Below are 27640 nucleotides of genomic sequence, written 5' to 3'. Positions count from 1 at the left end.
ACATAAAATTCAAAGCATGAAATAGCCAAGTTTAAACATTTTGACTATTCATGGATTGTTGCATAAGTAACAAGTTGCACACAATCATTTATTATGCATAATAAATATATAGTAGTGGCATTTTGATTTATACACTTCCCTGGTCTCTTTCGTCTTTTGGGGTTCATATATTTCATTTTTTGACCTATTTTCATTCTTTTTGTCCTTTGATTATTCTTTTAGGACATACCCTCTTTACATTTTTTAACTTTTTTAATATGGAAAACATTTACAGAAAGCAAAGGTATGTACAATATTACAAGGTTTAACCTTAGTCAATCAAAATTATGATTCCTATTGGTATAGGAACCTAACAGTGGCTCCACTTGGGGATGGCATTTCCTGGTGAAATGTCAAGAACTTTGTAGATCAATAGCCTTTGAATTGTTGTTGATGTCACCTTGCAAAATTATCCTCTATGCCTCTGCATTATTGATACTTATGATAGTGAATCTTTAAAGCTTAGGGCCTTCTCTTCGGGCTTCAACTTCAAAGACCACCATCCAATCCAAACTAAACTTTTTGAAGAAAAATGAAATATGTACAATGGAAAGTAAAAATCAGTAGTTAGGTTCAAAATAGTGTTTGAGCATTCGACCATTCACTAGTCCACCTTCTGCTTCTGTACCATCCATTTCTCTTAGGAAGAAAGCATTATTACCTTTGAAAGCATAAATGACATATGGGCCTTTCCAAACTAAAATTTTTGAAGAAAAATGAAATATGTACATTGGAAAGTAAAAATCAGTAGTTAGGTTCAAAATAGTGTTTGAGCATTCACTAGTCCACCTTCTGCTTCTGTACCATCCATTTCTCTTAGGAAGAAAGCATTATTACCTCTGAAAGCATAAATGACATATGGGCCTTTCCATAGGAAATCAAATTTCCCATGTTTACCTTTATCTTCCCTCCTTGAATCCCATTTTAGGACTTTGTCACCAAGGTAGAAATCCTCAGCCTTGGTTCTCTTGTCAAAAAAAAATTTAATCCTTTCCTGCACAGCCTGAGATCTGATATATACTTCCTCCTTGGTTTGTTGAATATGTATTGTTTGGTTGATTCTTCTTTGGATACTATTTGGTTCAACCTGCAATTCTTGAAGCAGCTTCATCACTAGTGTTCCCAAGGAGGATGGAAAAATAGCTTCCATCCCATAAACTAGTTGGTAGGGAGAGGTACCAATCGATTTCTTAGTGGTTAGTCTATCTGCCCATAAGGCATTGACCAACTTTTTATTCCATGTTTTCTTATTATCTTCTAACAGCTTTTTGATGATGTTCACCAAACTTTTGTTTGAGGATTCTGCCAGTCCATTTCCTTGAGCATACAAGGTTGTGGAATGGCCCAGGGTTATATGATACTTGTTGCAGAAATCTATCATTCTTTTTTATTTAAAGGCTGCTGCATTATCAATAATGAGCTTAGTTGGACATCCAAATCTTGATAGAATGTTGGTTTCAAGGAAGGTTATGATAACAGTGTCAGTGGCTTGCCTTGAAGGTATGGCCTCTATCCATTTGGTGAAATAGTCTGTGGCAGTGAGGATCCATTTGTGTTGGGCAAAGGAAGGTGGGTGAATTTCACCAATGAAGTCTAGACCCCATTGTTGAAAAGGTGTTTCAGCAGAGATTGGCTTGAGGGGTAATGGTAGAAGCTTTTTCTTTCCCTCAAAAATTTGACATTTGTGACAGGAGGTCACATGTTTCTTTACATTAGAAAACAAGGTAGGCCAGTAGAAACCGGCTCTAAGAATTTTATCAGCGGTGGTTTTCCAGTAAAGGTGTCCTCCACAGTCACTTGCATGAAACTCTTGTAATACTTTGTCAGATTCATCTTTTAATAAACAGTTGAGAAGAATACCTTCATGATTTCTCCAAAACAAAGCATTGTCTAATATACAAAATTTTAAGGATTTCATCTTCAAAAATCTTCCTTTGGTCTTTAGATAATTCAAGAGGAGCTTGTAAATTTAGTAAAACATAAATGATATCAGCATACCATGGTGATTTAATAAAGGCCTGGCTGATTAGTGGAGTCGCCATCTCCTCTTCATTATCTATTTGTGCAATAAAGTTTATATCCAGGGCCTGACAGTTTGATTCAGCCATGAGCTTGGCTAAACCTTGGCCCTTGATTAAATTAGTAGGTTTGATTTCTATATCATATTCTAGAATAGTAGCAATCCATTTTCCCATCTTTCTATCTAGACCACTCTGAGTTAGGATGTCTTTGACTACTGAATTGGCAACATAGGCTACTATCTGACAATATAAAATGTATACCCTAAAGTCCTTGATAGCTTTGACCAAAGCAAAAGCTTGTTTTTCCATTATGTTGTATTTTAAGGGGGCATCTCTCAGGGCTTTGCTAAAGAAAGCAATAGGTTGTTCATAGCCCTGGTCATTTTTCTGCAGTAAAACTGCAACAATTGTGTGCTCAGAAGCAAAGGAAAATAGGATGAAATATATGTCAAATTTTGAACTGATCAAAATTGGTGTTCTAGTTAAGGCTAGTTTAATGTCTTCAAAGGATTTCTTAGCCTCAATAGTCCATTTTATGGTCGAATCTTTTTTCAACATATTGTTCAGTGATCTAATTAATTCTGCTAGATTAGAAATAAATCTTCTAATAAAGTTAATTTCCCTAAGAAAGCTTGTAATTCTCTAATGTTCCTTGGATGTTGAATCTGTAAGATGGCTTCTATTCTTGCAGGGTCTATTTGGATACCATCTTTTGAAATTATATGACCTAGTAACTTTCCTTCTTCTAACCCGAACAAAGACTTCTTGGGGTTTAAAGAAATTCCATATTTCCTGCATTTAATAAAAACCTGCCTTAGATGATCCAAATGTTGACTATCAGATTTTGAAAATACAGTAATTTCATCTAGGTATATTACAAGGAAGTCATGAATTTCTTTGGCAAAGGCTATATCCATAACCCTTTGGAAAGTGGCTCCTACATTCATTAGTCTAAAAGGCATCTTCACATACATGAATGTACCCCAAGAAGTAGTGAAGGCAGTCTTGGCTTGGTCATCAGGATGAATTAAAATTTGATTGTAACCAGAAAACCAATGTTGCACTAATCGTTATCGGGATAATTTCAGCGCGGGGAAAAAATCAGAAAAAAAGCGTAAAAATCAGGAAAAAATCGGTAATAATCGGAAAAAAATCGTAACATACAAAAATATTCATTTTTTTTTCAATTTTTTTAATATCTAAACCATCTACAACATAAAATAAATACATTGACACATAAATATGAAAAAAAAAACTAATATATAAGATGTTTAATATCATTTCTAGTGCTACATCACACAAAACAGTGAATCATGTCCTGAATAATAAGTCTTGACTCCTGAGTCCCAACTCAACCCCAAAATATCAACAAAAAATATAATAATTTATCTCATGAGTCATAATGTCATATACAATGAAATGAACAAAATAACTAAAGTCTAATACTATTGATTTCCTCTGCCTCTCTTGCGAGAAAATGCCATAGCTTTCCCTTTCCCTCTAGATGTAGATGTTGGTGCTGGTGGAGTTGGCAGTGGACTCTGTTGTGCTCTAGAAGCTGAAGAACTAGGAGTAAGAGCTATAGGAGGTAGACCACATCCTCTACTGGTGGCAGGGGTAGCCCAGGCAGGTGGTGTCACCTCCTCCTCCTGTTGCTCCAATTCCTCCTCCTCCTCCTCCCCCTCCACTACATCTTGCACTAACCAATCATCAGCAGACTCCATAAGAGGCCTCTCGGCCCCAACCCTCCATGCAGCAGTGGTGTCAATCCCATCCAATGAGATGGCCTCCGTATCAGGTGTCCTCTCAAGTTGCCTCACCCACAATCGAAGATTGTAGTAGACGTAGACCATGTCATTAAGTCGTTGGGACTCCAACCTGTACAAAGATCATGAAATAATAATTATAAAAAAAATATTGTTTAATGAATTCAAAAAATTATTTGGAAATTTGCAATATTTTAAATTTTTAAGTGTTAACCTGTTGCGCTTCTTCTTGTGTATTTTTTCAAATACACTCCAGTTGCGCTCACATCCTGAGGAGCTACATGTTTGGCTGAGGATTCGAATGGCAAGCTTTTGTAGAAGGGGTACCCTGGCACCATACATTCTCCACCATGCATCTACAACAAAATTACAAATAAAATTTTAAATAAACATACGAAAAAAATGGAATTTGAAGAGACAATGAAATTTGAAACAAACTAAAAAATCCCTGGCATTTTAATCATCATATCAGTCACAGCCATGTCAAAGCCAAATGTGCCACCTGCCATCCTATATGTCTCAATTTCTTTAGAGATTTTTGTACGTTCTGCTGGAAATCGCACCATCCTCTGGACACAGGTTAAGAATCCATCCATGATCTCAGCATCAAATACGAACCCACATGCGTAAGAAAATGCGGGGTTCAGGTAGATCCCTGCAGCATGAATGGGACGATGGAGTGTGTTGTTCCATCGTTCATCAATCACTCCCCATAGGAGGAGTTGTCTCTAAAACCCCTCATCTCCCTTATCATCATAGTAGGCCTGAATGGATTCTTTCGCCCTATCCATGGCCTCATACAAATAGCCCATTGCGGGCTTCTCACCATCAACTAATCGAAGAACCCTTACCAAAGATTTAGTAACGACGCACACCTCCTACACTCCCGTCCAGAAGTCTTCCTGGTATGAAACTAGTCTGCATATCGCCTCTCCCTTTGGTTTGCGGCTCATTGTCAAAGCATGCCACTCCTCTGAAAGAAACATTCCCTTCACATCCCACATAGAATTCAAGAGGGATTGAAAAGATAAGAAACTGGTGGCAAATCGTGTAATGGCAAGGCACACCAACTCTTTGTTGTTGGTGAATTTTCTCATCAAGTTAAGCACAGATGTATGATTATATATAGGTTTTGTAATGCTTTTGGATGACTCACAATATCTTTGACAAAGGAAATTTTCCCTATGTCCTCCAACATCAAATCAATACAATGTGCAGCACAAGGTGTCCAAAATAAAGTAGGATCCCTGTCCATAAGCATCCTGCCAACAACAACATAATTTGCAGCATTGTCCGTTATGACTTGGACAACATTTTCTACACCCACCTCCAAAATAAACACATCCAGCAAATCACATAAAGTTCTTGCATCTTTGATTTGTGCAGATGCATCAACAGATTTGATAAACATAGTCCCCTTGGGACAACTAACCAAGAAGTTTATAAGGGTTCTCCCCTTTTGGTCAGTCCAACCATCTAACATCACAGTGCATCCAGTTTATGCCCATGATTCCCTGAAATCCTCCAATCTTTTGGTGCAGTCAAGCTTTTCATTTTGAAGAATCCGGCCTCTAATGTCATGATATAAGGGATTTTGTACCCTAGGCCAACAGTGGGAATAGCATCAACAACAGGCTGGAAAAATGGATTATTCCTTACAATGTTGAAAGGAATATCACTCCAAAGGAGAAATTTGGCCAGCAATTTGTCAGCTTGTTCTTTCTCAGTTTGTTTAAGCATTGAAGTGATAGATGGTTGTGAACCAGGTGTGGTTCGAGGAACAAAAAATGATGAGGCAGCTACCAGGGTTGGTTGATGTTGCAGTAGAACCACTGCCACTTCCTTGTTCAGCTGACTTTTTTAGTTGTCTCTTCATTTCTGCTTTGGCCTCTCTAGTGTGGTCTAAATTTTCCAATGATTTCATGGCTCTTCGGATGATTTCAGGATTTGTCTCTGTGCAAGGCCCTACATCAAATCCAGGGATTTGTGCAAGGTGATACTTCAATCTGTACACCCCCCCGGACATATGGTGCCCACACAACTTGCAAGACAAGTTTATTCTATCATTCCCTCCATCAGGTTCACCAAATTCCCACAGAGGGTCCAATTTCCTTGGCATGTTTGACTTTGAACTTTGAAGTTGAAAACTTGAATGGTGTTTCGGTAAACCTATGGCAAAATAAGGATTACAATTTACAAGTTACAAACTTACAATTTACATTGTACAAAAACTAAAAAAAAATTACATACAATTTAAGAAACCCCATTCCAAACCCAACCAAAAAAACTAAAAAAAAAATTACATTGGACAAATGTCAAAAACCCTATTACAAACCCAACAAAAAACATAGGAAAAAACAATGGGTTATCCACATTCCAAACCCAGCCAAAAAAAATGAGAAAAAACCAAAACAAAGTTACAAAACAGTGAAAACACAAAACGTTGGTGCCCATACCGGTTTTATGGAGAAAATTCGTCTCCTCCTTAGCTCACACTTCGTTTTTCTCCTCCAGATAGCGGATTCAGCTCCAAAATTAACAAGTGCTCACTCCAAGTCTCCAAACCCCCATCACGCGCCTGTCTATTGTCCAAATGAAAAAGAAAAATCGTGTTTTTCACTTAAAATACGCGTTGCCCGACAAGTTCATGATTTTTTCAACAAAAATCGTGATTTTTTCATAAAAATCGACAAAAAAAATATGGGTAATTATTGTGCGATAATATCTTTTGTTTGAAAAAATCGCGATAAAATGATTTTATCGCAATATTTTCGCGATTAGTGCAACACTGCAAAAAACCCATCCAATAATGAGATTCTGGTTGATCCAACTACCCTTTGCAAAATATGATCCATTTTTGGGAGAGGGTAATTATCTTTGAGTGATACTTTGTTGAGGTTCCTAAGGTCCACACAGAGTCTGATCTCGCCAATTTTCTTCCTAGTTGGCACCAGGTTTGAAACCCAATCAGAAAATCTAATTGGTGCAATTATCTTAGCATCATACATTCTCTGGATTTCCTTTTCAATTGAAGGTAATAGGATAGGATTTATCCTTCTAAGTTTTTGTCTAAAAGGTTTTTGATTTTCTTTTATAGGGATTGTGTGTTGTATGATGCTGGTGTCATAGGATTTGAGGTCCTCATAACTCCAAGCAAAGACATCCTGAAATTCTTTTAATAACTCAATGTATTTTACTCTTTCAGTGGGAGGTAATGATTTAGAAAGTTTGATCAATTTTGGATTTTCATCAGTGCTAATATTACACTCCTCCATATCAGATTTCAAAGGTTCCATTTTGGGCTTTCTAGGAACATCATTTGAATCAAACAAGTCTTCCAAAGGGGTTAATCCCTTAGGTAAGAAATTGTCTTTGAGATTGATTACTTCATTGTCTTCGTTAATTATTTCATCAATCTCAACTTGCTCTAGGTTTTCTATATTTGATTTTGTAAATTTAGTGGGATGAAATCTATCTATCTCTTCACCTTATATCTCATTTATCTCTATTTTATCTTTAGTGTTAGGATCTATTGATGTGTCAGTATCTATATTGCTATTTACAAATTCTTGTTCTGAGATTAAAAAGTTGTTTATTTGTTTGTCATCAGCAAATATTTTCCAATTTTTCAAATTATCTGGAATTTCAGGTCTGGGCCTAACTTCAGCGGTGTACTGATAGTTAGGCTGAAAGGGTAACTTGCAGGTGCTAGCAAACATTGCTAAACTATGAGCCTGCATATTATGTTTTCTAGGAATTACAACAACCTTGGTTTCTAAGAAAGTGTTTAGTATTTCTACAATGGTCCCTCTGTAACAACTTAATCTAGGGTCTTTTGTCATATATTCAACATTAATTGTTTTATAACTAGTTCGGATTCTCCCATGACAGAAACTCTTATAGCTCCTAGATTCCTAACTAATTTAAGACCTAAAATTAGTTCTTCATACTCGGCCATATTGTTAGTACATTTAAAATTTAGTCTGTATACATGGCCTTCTGAGTGATCATTCTCTAGATTGTATATCCAAACTCCTGACCCTGCTCCAAACTTATTGACTGACCCATCAAACTCAAGGTGCCACAATATCTCATGTTCCTAATTAGCATCATCTGTTTCCACCGACTTTTCCTCATCTCGACTACCTTGTTTAGTGGGAAGTTCTAAAGTTTGGACAGTTTCCTCTTGTTTTGAAACTGCAATTTCTTTTGGTTCTGTATCGACACTGTCTAAAAGAGTTTCTTGAGTTTGATTAGTATTATACAGGATAAAAGAATTAATGTCTGAATGTACATAGTAGATAGGAAAGTTTTGAGGTTGATCCTGGCTACTTACCATGTACTTCATTAAAGTTTCTCGGTACAGCTTTTTGGGTTGTCCAAAAACATAAATTGTCACATATGACATATCAAGTTGTAAATATCCCTGAAGTTTGGCTCCCCATGATTTGGATAACAGCATGCCATACTTCGGTGGGATGTCAGCAACCACAATATCCATAAGGATGCTCTTAGTAGGATATTGAACTAAGGTGACACAGAGGTCTTTAATCAACCCTAGACACTTTACTTGACTTGAGTCAAATGAAAATAAGTCCTTGTAAGGCCTTGTAATTTCTAGGTTCAATTTCTCCATTACTGATTTAGGCATTAAGTTGTGGGAGGCCCCAGAATCCAACATTGCATTATGAAGAATTTTGTCATGGATGCCAAGGCTAATGTAGAAAGGTGGTATTCCTCCTTCTAGTGGTTTGCCATTAACATCTGGACCAAATATAAGTTCTGGTTGGTCATCAAACAGGTTAACAGAATCTTCATTTTCAGCAATGTTTAGGGTTTGGTTTATCTGTGTTTTGTAGGTTCCATTCTTGATTAATTTTGTTAAAGGGACTGAAATCTTTAACTTAGCTACCTCTGGTCCCAAATTAAAAGGCAAAGGAGCTTTCTCTGTTTGAGGGTTTTGAGTTTTCACAGCAGGGATTTGAGTGGGATGGTCTTCTTTTTCCTTTATTGGGGACCTCATTTTGTGAATTTTCCAATCTAGTGTTTCGAGGTGTGTCCACTGGTTTTTTAGGGGGAATTGAAGTAGAGGGTTGATCATCAGAAGGTTGATTAGGGCTTATATCTACAATGGTAGGGCCAGAAGGATCCTGGTTTTGTCTAGGGAGAATCTGGAGGATTTTAGAAACCGGGGCTTCTTTGATCTTCTTGGGTTGATTTAGCACTGTTTTCTTAGTCTCGTCAAGGTTATCATAATTATTTTTACTCCTTAGGTTATACTGCTTATGTACTTCAAAGATGGCAGAATCATAACCTTGTTTATCATCAAATCTCTCCAGACTGGATTTGCAATTACTGCAGCATATGCAATTCCTGATCATCTTGGGTAAGAAAAACAACACCTTCATCATCTAATCCCATCAGGTTAATTTGTGTGTCTTGCTCTAGGTCTTCAAGATGGGATGTTTCTGCATAATTTTCTTGGAAAGGGGGCCTAATATTCTGATCAAGTCCATTTTTCCCAGTGTTTTGGTTTTGGTTTTGGTTTTTCCTAAAGTTCGGGTTTCTAACTAGAGGTGCCTGTTGATTATCCCAGTGGGGTTTCCTCTCTATATTCTCTATTATATCCATTAACTTTTCCATGCCTTTTGCTAAGCTATTATTTTAATGTCAAAGGGTGAAGGCTCATCTTTCGCTGAGCCTCTTCTTTCATTCCTAACTCTAGCTCTTTTAGCTAATAAATTAGCCTCTACACTTACTGCTACACTTTGAATATCTTCTAGGGTTGGGAGGTTTCTTTCCTTGAGCTGGAATGCCATGTCTATGTCAAAACCATCAAGGAACTTTATCAAAGCTAAGTCAGGTGGAGGTCTAAGATTAACTGGAATTGCATTGTATATATTGTTAAACCTGGTGCAGTAATCTTGAACAGTCTCATTGGGTCCTCTCCTAATATTTTCATATTCTGAAAGGATCTTTAGAGGATTATTTTTCTTATCACATCTATTCAAAAATTGCTGTTGAAATACTTCTAAACTATCAATACTATTATCAGGCAGTGATCTAAACCATTTCCTAACATCACCAGCTAAAGTCTGAGCAAATAGTCTCATTTGGACATCCACAATATCAATTTCATGAAGTTCAAAGTAGTTTGTCATCTTATTAACATGGTGTTGTGCAGTGTAGTGTCCTATGCCATCAAATTGGATGATTTTACTCTGGTAGTCTGCTGGCATGGCACCAAGTGGAGCAGGTAAGACAAGGGGAGCATATCTATTTGCCATGGCTATAAGTTGGGAAGGGCTAAAATGTGGGGTTGAGGCACTGGAAGATGATGCAGTAGTGGAGGATGAACTAGGACTGGTGAGTGGTAAATGAGTTGTACTAGGTTGGTAAGGGAGTGAAGGTATGAATGGTGGTGGGGAATGGACTTCAGAAGTTGAAGGGAATAATGGTGAACTAAGAGTAGTGGACAATTGTTCAAAAAGCTCAGGGATCTTGGTAGTACTAAGGGATGATTGTGGTGAATTTAGAAGGTACTCATCAATTAATTTGTTGGCTTTTTGGACTTCGAGGTCTACAATAAACTCTGGATCTATGATAGTGTCACAAATTTCACTTTCAGACTTTGATCTAAATAATGACAAATCGAATTTCTCATCAAAGGGAAGATCTTCTAAAAACAACCATTCATCAGGGCATGAATTAGCTTTAACTAAGGGTGTGTGACTAGCTGAACTTTCTTCTGTTTTGGATTTTCTTGAAATTAGGTTGGGATTATCAAATACTGAGGGAGGGTTTGGATTTGGGTTAGCCTTAGTATAATGAGTTCTCCTCGAAGCCAAAATTTCAGAGAGTTTTTAATTGCTTTCCTTTTGTGAGAAATAACTTCTAATAAATAACTTTAAGAGGCTCAAAATACAGAACTAAAAATTTCTTAAAGATTTATTAGGACTGAGGGTTAGTCCCCAGTATGGTCACCACTACGTTATCACTCAGAATTTTCCCTAGAATTTATCAGAAGAAGGATAAGGCCTAGGTAACTACAAACCAATCTTTTAAGTATAGGCTCTAGCCAACCTATGACTCAGAGAGGGTTCTCTCTTTATGTTTTAGCTTTGTTTGCCGGGATTTTAGGCTAGTTCTTAAAATTCAAGGGTTATTGGATTTGTATTGGAAGTTGGATGGTGGAATCCTTACGCAAATGGATAGAATGATACCTCTGGCTATTGGGCTATGGAGTCAAAGAAGGGCAGCAGAACTGGGATTAAATCATTAAAGGGAGTGTTCAATGGGCAAGCTAACAGAGTGAAACACAGGTTTTTAGGTCGAATGGGTGAAATGATCTTAACCAGGGTGAGAGGGAATTTAAGAATCCTCAAACCGGGATTAAAAGGGGGAGCAGAAGATGATCATGAGCAAAGGGCAATTAAGAATCCTTTACTATAGACCAGAGGGAAACTACCTGAACTAAGGAGCAATCAAGGATTCCTTAACTTAGATAATTTAGTAGAAAACATACAAAATGCTTAATAGTCAAAACATAGTGCAATGAAGAAAGTTCTAAGATATCATTCCATATTAAAGCATTTAGATTTCAGATACATTTAAGATTATGGGAAAAACTTTTAAAGAAAAATGACAACATAAAGAAGATACTTGTTTGTATTTCGCACTACACATGAATCCAGTGAAATGTCTTTGCTTTATTCAATAATCCAGCTTGCTAGTCCAACAGTGATACAATAGCTTATAGTCTTTGATCAAGAAAACTATAGAAATGTCTAAGAATCCACACTACATACTTCGAATTTTAAAGTATTTATACAAAAAATCATTACAAAATATCTCAAAACAACTTAAGATTTATTCTAGGAGATACAAATATCTTCTTGCAAGAAGATAGAGACAACTAATGAACTGTTTCATGTTGTCCCTTTTATTATGGTTGTGCTGGCCTTTATTGTTGAAGTGTTAGCCTTTTAATCTGGCTTGCAGTTGTGGAGTTTCACGCTGGAGTCTTCTTGACTTTCATCCTTCAACTGATACTCTTTAACTCTGATACTCTTTGACCCTACTGCCCTATTTTCATCTGTTTTACCTTGTTGCCTTCATTTTTACTATGTAGTAAATTTCTGCTGTAAATTTATCACAGTAAATCTGTCATTTTCTCCCACCATTCTACATCTGGTAATTTCACATTCACCATTCTCCTGTAGATTTCATCAGCCTTAGTATACTTTGCAAAATTTGGCTCAGTGAGGAACAAACGTTTTACCTCATGCTCAAGGAAAAACAAGTTTTCACAGTCATATAATACTTTGCTTGTTGGCAGGGCTTTTATGGATGAAGAACTAGCATGTTCCTTAGCCAATTTTTTAAGTCTATCACCATAGTCCAACTGTGTCATTAGTTTATCATTGATGACCATAGGACTGGGTAGACCTTTCTCCCTCAAAATCTGGAATTTAGCCATGAACCTATCAATGGCTACCTACATATTGTGGCACTTTTCTTCCAAATTAAGCATAAGGTTCCTTTTGGAAAGGACCTTCCTTATTTCTAAAATGGCAGTAGTCCTATCTTTTATATTTAGCTCTTGGAGCTCATATCTGTTCTTGTTGTTGAGGAAGTAGATGAGTCTATTTGCATCCTCTGGCTTATTTCCTAATTCCTCCTTCACTTTCTGGATAGCTTCTGTAGCTATCTTTACCATCTCTGTTTTTTCAAAAATTACTTGGATTGATGGCCAAATATCATTGACAAGGTCAATGAAATTGGCCCACAACATTTCTTTGGTTTGTCCAAGTGGTTTCTCCAGTGTTAAATCCTTCTCTAGGATTTTGATTCTCTCACCCATTCTCTGGGCCCTTTGTGTTTCTTCTTTCTGCTTCAGTTGGACAAGTCTACAGTCTGTTTCCAAACTTGCAACCTTTTCTCTTAACTAGTTCATTTCGGTAGCCTGGATAGACATCTCTTCCATGGCTTTGACAAGTTCTCCTGCTTTCTCTCCTGATGCACCTGCTGCTGATGTAGACTCTATTGTTGCTGGCAAGGCTATTGCAAGTGGAGTTGTAGGTGCCAAAGATGCTGGTACTGTGGATGGCACTGCTGTGGACACTGTGGGGATAACATTGTTGAAGAGGTGGCCACATTTGCCCGTTTTAAATGGATCAAAGCATCCAATTCCTCTTCAGTTTCTTTAAGTTGGTCATTCAATTTCAAGACCAAGTCCATTAGTTCTTCATGCCCTTGTTGGGATTCTAGGACTTCCAATGTTTGTGGATGTTGTAGCTGTGGTATTTTTAGCTGTTTCTTCAATGCAGTTATGTCATCGTTCTTCTTTTTGATAAGTTGTTATGTAGCTTTTATATCCTTGGGATCATGTCACAATTCAATTACTAAGTCCTCTAAGGACTTGATCCTTGTGTCCTTGGCCTGTGAGGAGGCCTTTCCCAACTGGAATTGTGCTGAGATGTTGTTCAGGGAGTTCTGCAGCTGATGGGCAGCTATGGCTTTACCTGTAAGGGTGGAGTATATCATCTCTCCAGCCTGTTTGTGTAGCTCAATCTAGTCTATGGGATGAATATCCCTTGCCAACACTTCGAAATCTACCCTTTTGAAATCTGATGTTGTCTTTGGCTGCTGGGCTGTAGGCTTTACAAAGGTCATCTGCAGCTTCCCCTCTTTAATTTCAAAGGCTAACATTAGCCTTGTTTGATTGGTAGGAGTCAACTTCAGATATTGTGCATATGTTTGGGCGTTAAGCCTCTCATTTCTAGCCTTGATTTCTTTATACCTTTCCTTGATATCTTGGTCTTTGTCAGTTTGCATTCTGAAAGAAGACACTTCAAAACTGAGTTGCCTTTCCAACATCTGAGTTTGTGATGTAGAAGGCTCTTGCATGCCTCCAAATGGGGTGGCAAGCCTACTTCTTTCTTTTCCTGTAACAGTGACTTCAGCTGAGTCTTCGGTAAACACTTGCTCAGAGGCTGGATTTAGCCTTTGCCTCTTGTTTGATTCTTGTTGTAAATCAGAGGTGGCCATTCCTGAAGTGGAAGCCCCTTCTCTATTTCTTTTTGGGATCTTCTCCTCATTTTGAGGAGTTTGCATGACCGGAGGGGTGCTCATAGTAGTCTTTGGTTCTCCTGGTACCTGCAAAAAAGAGTTGTCATCAAGCTGCTTTTCTAAATCAATAAGAGCATTCTCAACATCTACTCTGGTGTTGTCCTGGTCTACTAGGGTACCCTCCACCCATTTTGTCTAATTTGCATAAGCTTCTATCTCAGGTATGGGATGGTGAATGAAAGGTCCTAGCTTGACCTTTTGTCTCTTCTTTGTGATGAATTCCAAAGGATCATATCTCTAGACAAAACTTCTTTGGAACTTCATATGCTATAATATCAAGTCTGCCCCTTGGCCATCCTCTCTAGAGTTGCATATGAAGGGGCCTAGTTGGTCTTTTATTTTGAAATTGGCCTTCTTCTTTGCATTAACAAAGTTTATTTCATCCTCATTGATAATTTTCCTATAGTATTCTAATGAAAACAACCTCATTGGCAGGTATCTTGGTAGCTTGCATGGTGCTAGCATGCAACCATAAATCCTGATTTCTGCATGGTTCTGGCAAAGGTATTAGTCACCAACTTTGGTCTATTTAGATAATTGAAGGACTCTCTTTATTTCTAGACTGATTCTTGGATGAGGGCTTCCAGTCAACATTGTCATGACTGGGTGTACAAATAAATCAATAAAATCAGAGTAAGAGTATGGACACTGGTATTGGTGGATCAATGGGGTCCAAAAAATGATTGACTTGGGCTGACCCTTGGTGTCCAGCTTTTGAAGGGTGAACGGGAACTTCTTTGATTGATAATATAAGAACATATGGTATAAAACTGAGGAGTACTTAAAAACCCTTTCATTGTTCATCCTAAGGAATTACTCATGCATCCTATCAGCTATATATTGGGCATAGTCATAAATGACAGCAGGAGGCTGCCCTGGAGTGTAGATGGACATGAAGGCAAAGATTATTTCATCAATGTACTCATTGGTGGAGTAACCTAAAATAGAAGATATCATGGCCACAATATTTTGGCCCCATGGAGAGAAAATGACTGATACATATGGAGGGGAGTCCTTAAGGATGTGTTTCTCTTCTCTAATGAAGGTTTGGAATAGTTGGGCCAACTTTGCAGAGCTAAGTTTGGGATACAAGGCCAACAAGTCTCCAATTGAGAGTGGGGTTAGGCTTGGTCCTGGTCGGAGCTGCAGCATTTCATTTATAAACTCAGCAGTGATGATGAAAAGGACCTTCTGGTCATGAGACATGACAATTCTGTGACTGAGGACATAGCAAGCATAGCACATATGCACAATTTCAGGAAAATGTGGACTTGGGGGAACTGGTACTTGGGCAAATTTGACTCCCAAAGCCCAATTTCATCAACATGGTTCAGGAACTTGTCCCTACTTTGGCAATGTACTTTGAGCAAAGGTTCTAGGACAGTGGTATATTTTATTTGGAAATCTTTATCCGCCAAAGGAAGGTGATCCAGGTCTAAATGAGGTGTAGTGATGGGCCTCACATCCATTGCAATTGGGGCAGCCATACTCAGTTCTTGTGGATTTGAGTGTGGGGGTGATTTAAAGTTTTTAGGGCAACGGAGGTTTTGCAATGGTTTATGGCTCATATTGTTAAAATTTAAGTAAATTTGATCTTTTTTTACTTAATTAACAGTGTCAAAGAGGGTGAATTGATTTGGAATTTGACAATGGAGCTAGAATTCCATGGTTAAATACCTGGAATTGGGCAAAATTGACTGTAAATGGTGGTTGAAGGCGGCTGCAGAGGTTTGTACGGTACTGGTAGGACTGATGAACAAGCTGAGTTGTCTGCAGCATCGATGGGGCAATGGCGAAGGTTCGTGAGCAATTAGGCCGTTTGCAGTGGTCGTAATCACTTTATGAGCTCTCAAAGGAAAAATGCACGAAAAGAGTGAAAAGAGGGGTAAATGGGCTTTTATAGGGAAAACAGTTAATTTTGGCGGGTTTCACTATTTGATGAACAATGACGGTTTTCAGTTAAAAAGGGGGCAATGGTTTTGTGAGAGCCATCAGACCGCTTTTGCGGTGAAGGTGGTATTTAGGAGGGGTCACCCGACTCCATTCAGTGCTTGACACGTAGCGTCGGGGGCCAGGGGAAAACCGCCTTATCGGGCAGGTAAAGGGCAAACATCGGGGCAGCCCGATATGCTCGTGGGGCGTTGGATGTGGAGGAGGTACGATCGACAGTGATCGGGAGATGGGAGTTGCGCGGGGGTGAATGATGTGATTTGATGGGGGGCCTGAGGACTTAATCATCAGCGGTATGGGATTAATTTAGAGCTTAATATCATCGGGGACTTTTAAACACAGGATTAAGGACTGAGGGCGGGTTTTTTAAAGTTTTTTTAATATAAGGGGTAGTAACATAGTTTATAAAATAAACTAAGGGGTGGGGCTATTTTATATAAGGGTGTTAAATATATACGGGGTAGTGGGTTTTTCGGGAATTTTAGATATTTAATTTTAAAAGTTAATATGAAGTGAAATGAGTGGAAGGGGCATTGTGCCTAGGTGTATGAAATGTTGTGTATTTTCCATATACCTAGTACTTAGGATAAATGTGTTTGGTGGATTTTTTGTACATAAAACATGTTTATAAAGGGGTTTTCCTAGGCAAAAGAACTTAACCTTAGGAAAATGGGTTTTGTGAGGGGAATGAATGAATTATGATGAAAGTTAACACCTTTCCTTCTTAAGTCATCAAATTGAGGGTCCAGTCCCACCAGAAGTCAGAGAAATGCTTTGAGCCTTTTTGACTTAAAAACTATAGGTATTAGTATTTTTCTTATGGAAGGGGAGTTAATGAGTGCCATGGGGGTTAAAATGAATGAAGGGATGTTAAGTAAACCAAATTGTGAACCATTGCCTTTGTTTTGTTTACCACTTATGCATATTTAAATGATGCATTTGGAACAATGACACAAGTACTTTTCGTATCAATTACATGGAATTTCTACAACCTTTCTACTACTTACCCACTTACTCATCCTACCATTTTTTCTTCACTTTATTTGGGTGCATTTAGGCTAGCAAACCCTTATCAATCTTTTCTTTTCTTTACAAAATAAACTATCTAAGTCTAACACTATATCCTCCAAGGGCTCAAATTAAACTGATGAGCTCCTTTTATTCACTCTACCTATCTAATGATCTGCCAAGATTACACTGTTTGGTCAGATTTATTCACTACCTATGAAACATAAAATTCAAAGCATGAAATAGCCAAGTTTAAACATTTTGACTATTCATGGATTGTGGCATAAGTAACAAGCTGCACACAATCATTTATTATGCATAAAAAGTAAATAGTAGTGGCATTTTGACTTGCACACTTTCCTAGTCTCTTTTGTCTTTTGGGGTTCATATATTTCATTTTTTGACCTATTTTCATTCTTTTTGTCCTTTGATTATTCTTTTAGGACATACCCTCTTTACATTTTTTAATTTTTTAATATGGAAAACATTTGCAGAAAGCAAAGGTATGTACAATATTACAAGGTTTAAACTTAGTCAATCAAAATTATCATTCCTATTCGTATAGGAACCTAACACCTCCTATCCCCAGTCTTTATCTCACCTGATTCCACTTCTCTAAACCCCTGCGCAACATTTGGTCAATAGCTTCTACGTCCTTGCCAAAACATAGAAAAATCGACCTAGGTAACAACCTCCAATCTACTTTGACAAATCGTTATCCAAACTCCGGTCTAGCAATAAGAAAATTCCCTACAAAATCTCGGAGCCTCTAACCCACACGTGCTCCCACAATGTGCTCCACAAAATACCTTTGTGCCCAAGAAAAACACACTATTGAATAAACTCCTGCAATGATGTCCAATGGAAACTCTGAATTGAGCTCCCCAAATTTCCTCACTAGGGATACACTCCAAGTTTTCCGAAATGAGGGTGGAATTATGCTTGGAATTCCTGGTGCTAAGCATAACTTAGGCCCTTGTGTTAAACAGCTCCAAGGGAAGTTGAAATATGAAGTGTAATAGCCAAAGATAATTCACAAAATGAGTCCATCCTCCTTTTATAATTTCTCCTTGTGCCTCTAGACTCCTTTTTTAATATTATTTTATCAGTGGGGGCCATTTTCCACTAAGTTACTTTTCCCGGCATTTAATAAAATAATAATTTTCCGCTATTCTCCAATAAAATAATACTAGCCACATTTCTCCAATAATATTTGCCCCTTTTTATTAATATTACTAAAATTAGGCAAAATTCCTTAGTGACTCCCATGCTCACAAACTAGGTGCCCAATCAACTATCGGCATCTCATCAACAGGTGTATTCTCAACTGTCTCCTTGCCAACCAAGGCCCCTTCAACATGAGCCTTTTCATTTTCTACCTTGATCCTCCTCATCATCCCTGCATAATTCCATTGAATTCCCACTAATTTGTGCACATCTCTTAGTTCACAAAACTTCCAAAAAGAGAGGGACGCCTAAATGCCATGTCCCAATGATTGGTATGCCCTCCAATTTGCTGCCAATAATTCCACATCAGTTGCAATCATGTCTTGCCATCTTGATACATTATCCATAATTTTGGGCATAGTGGATTTGTTGTATAATTGAGAATGGTCTTGATTCCTCATTGTGGCGTGAATCAGCGACTCGCCCACATCAATCATCATTTGTTGCATCCTAATCACCTCATTCAAGGTTACTGCCATGTTTGATTTTAATCTTTCTGTGGATCTCATGATTTCTTAGCTTTTTATTCTGGCCTTGTCATCACTTGACTTAAGACCCACAACTTGGCCAAGATCATGGCTCTGATACCACTGTAATATTCCAAATTGGAAAATAACAGTGAATACCAAAAACATGAACTAGTAACAGCAATTAAAATTAAAATCCAAGCACCCAAGTCAAAACACCATAGAAAACACGCAGAATCACTGAGCCATTTTATTAACCTCAAGAATGATGAGTACAATGAGCAAGGAAAATGGAACCTAGGCTTGCTACTACAAGCCATGCAAAACTGAGGTTAGACAACTCTTATATGGAGGAAATACTGGCCCAAACTGTAACTGTACACTACCCAGGAAATTATTGTTGTTGTTGCTAGAATCGGACTAAAGATTCTGCTCTGAAGAATGCCTGAATCACCCTAAAATTGCAGCCACTGGCTCCACTCCTCATAGCGAAAAATACCCAGAAAGGGTTTGGCCCAAATCCAAGCCAAAACTGAACCCACAAAGTGATGTGAATTTGTCAGCTTATAACTATAAGCAATACGCCCTGGTATAATAATGAGGATTTCAGGCCCAAATATCACCTGGAAAATTCTATAAAATTAGCTGGAGATTCCTCTCAATAAACCCACAAAAACCCAAAAAGGGATTGGGATGAATCCATCAACCCCCAATGACCCCAACAAGTGTGAATTGCCCAATCTGACCAAAAAACGCTCCACAGTTTTGATCCTATTGAATTATGCCCAAATCTACCAAAAGAAATTTCTCCCAGCTCTGGCTAAATTCTCTACTAAGAAATACCTCCTATCTCTAGCCCTTATCTCTCCTGATTCCACTTCTCTAAACCCTTGTAGAACATTTGGTCAATAGCTTCTGCGTCCTTGCCAAAAGATAGAAAAATCGACCTAGGTAATAGCCTACAATATAGCTCGGGTAATAGCCTCGAATATAGCTCGGAAAATCACTATCCAAACTCTGATCTAACAATAAGAAAATTCCCTACAAAATCTCAAAGCCTCTTTCCCATGCTTGCTCCCACAATGTGCTCCACAAAATACCTTTGCGCCCAAGAAAAACACACTACTGAATAAACTCCTGCAATAATGTCCAATGGAAGCTCTGAATTGAGCTCCCCAAATTTCCTCACTAGGGAGACACTCGAAGTTTTCTGAAATGAAGGTGGAATTCCGCTTGGAATTCCTGCTGTGAAACAACACTCTGGCCCTTGTGCTAAACAGCGCCATGAGAAGATCAAATACGAAGTGTAATAGCCAAAGATAATCCACAAAATGAGTCCATCCTCCTTTTATAATTTCTCCTCATGCCTCTAGACTCCCTTTTTAATATTATTTTATTAGTGGGGGTCGTTTTCCACTAAGTTACTTTTTCCGTTGTTTAATAAAATAATAATTTGCCGCTATTCTCCAAGAAAATAATACTAGCCACCTTTCTCCAATAATATTTGTCCCTTTTTAATTAATATTACTAAAACTGGGAAAAATTCCTTAGTGACTCCCATGCTCACAAAATTGGGGATATTACACCATCCAAGGCAGCATATTGATCATCACATTCATTTACACACATTTTCTTTCCATTCAAAACAAGAACTATAGCATTTTCAATGACATCCTAGTTTGAAACTTGTATTTGTCCCAACTGATATGAACAAATACAAGATCTAAAGGATCCTAAATTCCTAATCAATTTCTTCTATTACTATATATGCATGTCAGCTTGTAGGATTTTATTCTTTCCCAGTCTCTATATTTTAGATTGGCTACTGTTCCTAAATACTATTGTCTATGAGATTTATGAACTTCTAACCTCCAAAGAACACCCTCAATCATCTATGTATAAGTGCACACTTCAATCATTATAAAGCCCTCATATTGGCACATGATAAAATTTGATTGAGGCACACATTGAGGGGAGAGAATGGTCCATCTGTTTCCCTATAAGCCATAAACCAAACTTAGATGCTTCCTTTTAGTCGTGTGATATTGAAACGAGACTCACTGAGTACGCTGAGTACTTACCTGGTTCTGAAACAAGCTGAATCTGTTCATGTGGATTGAATGTGATAAAATCTCATCAAGCTTGACAAGGCTTAGCAAACTTGACTCAGATACACAGCAAGTTTGACCGATTTTGACTGACAATTACCTATGTTAAATATTTTAAAATTTGTTTTTTTGTCAAGTTTTTTGCTGACTTTTTCCCAAGTCTGAGTCATACTCTTACATTTTGGCTATCCCAGGTTGTTCCCAAGTTTGAACCATATGACTGCATTAGTGAAAATTACTCCACACAATTTTCTGCTACTTCATTTTCCATTTCACAAATTATCCTCTACTTTTTTATTTGGCTAGTTTCAAAGCAAAGGTAAGTGCTAACCATAGTCGAGCTACTGCAATCTCCTTCCTGCATGTATACTTTCAGATTTCAGAAACAAGTCACTTCATTTTTGTCTTACTATGTCGATAGGGATTGATATTGTTCTTCTAATGGATGTTTGATTTGTAATAAGCATGCAGGGCAACACACCTCGCAACCTTGAAATAGTTGTTGCATTTGTGCTTGTAAAATGTTCAAGTTTCAAAGTATCTTAAAAAGAAAGAAAGTGCATAACTGACTGCAAACAATAATTCCAATTTCCGATGATAGCATGGCTTCAAGTCTAAGAAAGAAAGAAAGATTGGAATACTTTAGCACAAGAAAGCCACTCATCTCAATGGCACCACAGAATGAAATTTCACCATCACCCTGAGAAAAATGCATGTCACCCATACTAAGATTTGCACCCTCAATGAAAACAGGGAGATACACTTTAGACCCCTTGCTGAGATTTTTTATGTCACAATTTCCACCATTTTCTCGGCCAGGAGTGGTTCTTGCAGCTTCAGCCAAAATTCTTTCCCAGTTAGCTGTCCCTTTTTCCACCTGCATCCACATGTTTTCATTTGGATATTAGAAGCAGAGAAAGGAGAAATAAAAGGAAGGCAATTTCTCTTACCAATTTATCATTTATGATTATAATGTATTTTGCCTTGCAATCTATTTTTTCCCTTAGTGACTTCTATATGTGGTCAATGGAATAACTACAATGTGACGATAATGTATTTTACTACACTGAGCGGATCATAAGTCAAGTCACGAGGTCAATTTTATGAAGATGTCATTACGAAGCCCAGATCACTTGGGTAAACGCTTCTCCCAACCATTATGCAGGTGGACCTCTAAGAGTATAAAGAAACCACTTATCATCACAAGTGGATGTGTTATTGGGTATGTGCATCAGAACTCCATCTTTGATGATCATTTCTATATACATGTAAGCCAACCAAGTTGAAAATAATTTATTGACATTCTTTGCGTTCCCAATTTCTTATACATGTTGATGTGATTGTTCATTTTCTCTTATTTGTTTAATTCATGCAACATAGTTTCTTTGTACTCAGTTTCATTGTCATTACTCTAAACCTGCAACCTTTGGTGAAATTCACATTCAACATTTTGGCACTGTTACCCACCTGATTGTGGACAACCCCTAGGGAAAAAATTCCGCCTTCTGATCCAGCTTGCCAGCCAGCGGCCCCATGTTGATCCACAAATAGCCACTCACAATTGCCTCTCGGCCGCTCTCCAGTTAGTGATTTTCTTTCATCTAGCCAGTTCACCCAATGGTAGGTCTTCAAATATGAGGTACACTAGCCATTTAATGGTTAAAGGCTAGTGTGGATCACATGTTAAAAAGGATAATTGACCACTTATGACTGTATCCTTGTTCCCTTGCTTCACCTTGGTGGTTATCTCTTGCTCCTAGTCCAATGTAACCCTCCTTGAGGTCTTTCTTTTCATTGTATAGGAGTGGCACGAACAGGAGGCCTTGATTGATGATGCATGTCCATGGTATTCCATAATTTACACTTTCAGCCCAATCCCTTGTCCCATCTCCCTTCTTCAGGTTGATTTCTTACTACTCACATTCCTTAGTTTCTCCTATGTGCCATGTCTTTGTGTAAGGGACTGGAAACTTGGACTTAGGAGGTTGATGCAGCTGAAAGAATGATTACATCCTATATAGCCACACTAAAAGAAAGAAAACTGTTTAAAAAGCAAAAGATGGCTGGGAAAAATGGAAGCGTGTGGAAAAAATCCTAACATGAGCTCTACCCATTTCATTAGCCATCACCCAATTCCTAGCATATCATGGTCTATCAAAATAAAAGGAACTTTTGAATGTACCAACCCTGAGGAGCAATGAACCGCTACATCTTAAGAGGGTAATTGATGTGTATTGAAGCTTGTGGCCCAAGTTGTCCATGCAAAGAAAAAGAAGATCATTAAAGAGAAAGGCACACTCAAGGGGTGGTAAAAATAAGCTAAAGAAAGGGGAAACACAGGCCCCATGATTTCTCCCTCTTCAATATTAATCAGGGACAATGGTTGCATGGATGGTACACCATAGTGGCATCTTCCATGAAGTCAAACCCCAAACCATTTCAATCTTTCACTTGCACCTTCTAATTGATGGGCTGGCCCAAGTTGAGGTTGGAAGCACCTAATAGGGCTCGTTGATAAGCCTCCTATACTTAAGCGAGGTAACTTGTTTACAAGTCTTAAGCTAGAAAGACATTTGAAGATGAGGCCTGTGTGATGTACTTTAATGCCTTGTTCCATTAAATATGGGACACTATGATACATTTGTGGTTTGAGGTATCGTTGATGATGATATTGTTGAGAAATCTAGGGCATAGCAATTAAGTGATTTCTCTTATATTAGTAGCTGCTTGTAAGTGCTTTTTACTTCTTTAGATTCTTTTACTTAGGTTATTAGTGTTCTACCTCATCAAACAACTATCAATGCATAAACCATAAAGAGACAAGAGACACAGAATCTAGGATATTAGCCAGGGCCAAAACCTCTCACTCTTTGAGAGGAAGACCAGAACAAATTCTTCTTCTTATAGAGATTCCAATTGACGAATACCAAGAGCAAAACCCTTGACCTATTTTCCACTCCAAGACCAAGACACAAGATCCTTAGTCAATGACATTCAACCTTTAGCTCCTTCTTGCTTGGCTTCTTCTTCAACCTTGGCTTCCTTCTGCTTTAGACCTTCAGCGATCTTGACTAGCCCTTCTTCTACTTCTGTAATGCCCATAAATTGAAAAACAGGAAACATGTAAATACTCATAAACTGGAAAACAGGAAGCATAAAAATATAATTTGCACTTACCTGAACTGCTATCTGATCCCGTGAAGTTGCCGATACTGCTGATATTGAGCTCCAATTACCAGGGAGACCAATTCCACCCAGCCTGATTGAGCAGAGGCTGACTGCTCAATCCAGCAAGCTTCTCACAGAAGCCCACTGTCCCCCGTGCCCAGAACCTCAGACGGATTCAAGCTCTTCCAATAGCAAATCTCTCACACTGAATTCCTCCTCTGGTTTCACTGTTGAATTTCTCCTGCCCCGTTCTCGGCTCATACTCCCGGTTTTAATCACGGGCCTGGCGGTGGCCGCCCTCCCGCATGCAACCACCGCCTTCCCCTGTCCCGACACGCCTTCTACGCATACGGCTCTCTCCCTGCTGTCATATGCGCTCTGATAAATATCTTATGGGAATTAAATGTCCCCCTTGTATAAGGGTCCTTGTTTTATATAATTTAGTTTTATAAAGTTAACTTATATTTTACAAAGTTTAATTTATAATTGTATTTCATAAAGTTAATTTATATATTTTGTAAAGTTTAATATATATATATTTTATAAAGTTTAGAATTATATTTAATAAATTTATATTTATAAAACTTAAATAAATTTATTATTTAAAATTCATCACATTTGTTTTATTATAAAGTTTGAAACTTTATATAGTGGATTAGTTTAGATGGGCCGTTACATACACTCCCTCTTCTGCAAACTTCGTCCCGAAGTTAGAGTTTTAAGTTTATGATTTTGATGGATAAATTTTACCCTATCCAAGTTCCCAAGCTATTCTAAAATCATCCTATCCTTCCTAATCTCTTCCGCTCCCATCCTATCCGTCCTCTACTGGAGTATGCCATGGCGTCAGTTTTACTGATTCGGCCATTCATAAACTCTAAGGTGACAGCGTCGGTTATACCGACCTGATCCCTAGTAGGCATCCGGCAGTCATCATCACACGTCTAGGGGAGCGTGATTCACACAGTCCTCCCATGACCCCAGGGTTCGGAGGATAAACGGTGGGCAACACCTCCACCCCTCCCAATAGAACTTAGGGCTAACACCCTATCATAGAATCACTTGGAGCTTTAATTGTTCTGAGGTTCTGTCATCATGTGGTCATCCCGGTAATTGGATGCTCAATATCAGCAGCATCGGCAACTTCACGGGATCAGCTAGCAGTTCAAGTGCGTGCAAATTATATTTTTATGCTTCCTGTTTTCCAGTTTATGAGTATTTACATGTTTCCTGTTTTTCAATTTATGGGCATTACACATGGTATCAGAGCACGTGTTCAAACCCTTCAGGACCTCCAGACATTTTACGGTTTCATAGAGACGGCCCCTTCCCTAAGCGCATCTGGCTTTTCGCTCTTGGACCAACAATTTACGAACGCTGTGTGTTACCACAAAACCCTAGACGCATAAGCCCTATACGGCGTTTTACAGTGGTAATTTGTCTCCGTGGACAGAACTTTGAGTAAGGGCATTGAAGTTTAGCAATTTTAGCTCGAAGGTAGATGTTAAGAAACCGCCTGAAAGTTTTTGAAGAAGTTTAGCAATTTTAGCCTTTCTTCGACTCATATTGGATAGTATCACAAGTCAACCTCGAACAGAAAATAAAAACCGCCTGAAAGTTTAGCAAGTTTAGCTTTAGTGTGAAAAATAGATGTTAAGTTAAAAAGGAACTGGTTTTAGGTTTCCCTTTCTTTACTAGCTATGTCGTTAAACTTTTGTCTTACATGCGGCCTAAGGTTTAACGGCCTCTATTTTCAGATCTACGCTGCCTTACCAAATTTCATTGAGCCAAGCCTCATTATTTTTCAGTAAACTCGGGTTTTATTGTAGTTTGATATCTCAAGGATACCTCGAATATATATTTGACTTGCAAATAAAAATTTGTTGGATTTGAAGGTTCATTGCAAATTTGTCCAGGGATCTAACTTAATAATACTACACTCAGTCAAAGCGAAGCGTTGTTTCTACAGTGATTCAGGACGCTTCGCGCGGAGAGGAAAAGCACGGACAAACTGCGGGAGTTGTAATTTTGCCGCCGAATCTTCTGTCGAGTCTGAGAATGGACGCAGAAGGTGATTGGTAAAACGCAGTTGTTGGAACGCACAGGATATGCGTTTAATCCGGATCCGACCCAAATTGGAGGGAGTGGGTTCGAGGGAAATGCATATTATCAACTGTAGGATCGAAGAACTTATAGCTGATTGGACATACATATTATTCAATGCCTCGTCGGATTTGAGGGCTGAAGTGCGATTTTGAGGTAGAATGAGCTCCACGAAGTGGGTTTCTGTTAGAGCGAGCATTGCAGAAACTCTGAGTCTGTAGGATAGGACTCCGGTTTTGTCTGAGCTGCCCTCGTTTAAGATTACGAGCTGAGAAAAGGTTGAACAGAGGCAGAACCAGGACACAGATTCGGGTTGTGATCTCTTATCATCGAATTTGTGGGATGTCCGACAAAATTCCATATGAGATCCGATGAATATGATGTCATATAATCGATAGAATATTCATCTCCTATTTTCCGTTATCCGACTAGAGGCTGGCAGATTTCCCGTCGGCTATTCAACTCCCCAGCATTGGATTCGTATTGTCAAAATTGTGGATTATCTACGGGCATGTCGTCAGATATCTGATGGAAGTGGAATCAAAATACTCGACAACATATTCGTCTCTTCCCTGTCATTTATCTGACTAGTGGTTAGCGTCATATATTCAAAGACCATTTGTCTCGTCAATTATTTGACCAAGTTGCACCGACGGGCCTAGAAAACGAGACCCATAAGAGTGACACCGCAATTTTGTCAAACATATAATACAAGGCCATCAAATTTTAGTGCACTATGTAGTATGGAAATAGAGGAATCCATCTCTGACATCCTCATGTAAAATAACGATTTGGGTGAAGGAGTCTTGGAACCATTTTAGATGCTGACAGCTACCATTGGCAGCTGTGTTATACACTTTCAGCCATTACGCCAGTAAACATTCAGATGAACCTGGGTATTTCTGTTAGTTGGTTGCCAATAGTGAGAAGCTTTTATTGAGATAATCATCTACTGTGCACCCAATAACTGGGACGTAGGGTTCGATAGCTGAGGAATCGCCTGGTGGACCAAGTTAGGGTCCATTGGGACAAGTACAGTCCTGGATCAGCAACTTGGGAAAACACAGAGGACATATGTCAAAGATACCCTAGACTATGTCAATTTTGAAGAACTTTAAACTATGTTTAGTATATATTTTTACTCTATTGCAGTCAGAGACCCAGAAACATTTTGAATGATTATAGATAAACGTGAAATTTTGTGACATAATATATGTTTAACTTCTGCTGGTACATGGATACCAAAACGATATATGTGGTTCATTTTATTAAATTACAGTTGTCGAAGGAAAGTTAAGACAGTTAAAGGATTTTGCTTCTAATAGAAAATAAGATATTGTAAATCTGTTTTGTTTTCACATGTCAATATGATCAATGGCATAGAAATCAGGAAGTGAATACATTTTAGATGGAAGTCAAAAGACATGCATAGAAAATGGTAAAAATATGTTATATTGTGGTATCATATGTGAATAATACATGAGTTATTTTGAATATGCTGATGCACATTTTACGAATGCATGAGTGAGTGTATGATTGCAGATTCAAGCCCCATAAATTGAAAAACAGGAAACATGTAAATACTCATAAACTGGAAAACAGGAAGCATAAAAATATAATTTGCACTTACCTGAACTGCTAGCTGATCCCGT

The 27640-nt window shown here is 38.2% G+C and overlaps 1 protein-coding gene across 2 annotated transcripts in view; it reads right to left on the bottom strand.

Annotated features, from left to right (window-relative positions):
- The window catches only part of LOC149168271 (uncharacterized), a 333998-nt gene that overhangs the window by 94338 nt on the left and 212020 nt on the right, over positions 1-27640 (bottom strand). For both annotated transcript variants that reach the window (XM_089428202.1, XM_089428203.1), the window contains exon 5: positions 21359-21594. In XM_089428202.1, the coding sequence (XP_089284328.1) occupies positions 21359-21594 (236 nt within the window). The remainder of the gene's footprint in view (positions 1-21358; positions 21595-27640) is intronic.

The sequence above is a fragment of the Pinus tabuliformis genome, chromosome 4_2, assembly GCF_031772625.1.
Source record: "Pinus tabuliformis cultivar Carrire ecotype Pingquan chromosome 4_2, CPIR1, whole genome shotgun sequence".
NCBI lineage: Eukaryota > Viridiplantae > Streptophyta > Pinopsida > Pinales > Pinaceae > Pinus > Pinus tabuliformis.
This window is presented reverse-complemented; position numbering and strand designations above follow the sequence as displayed.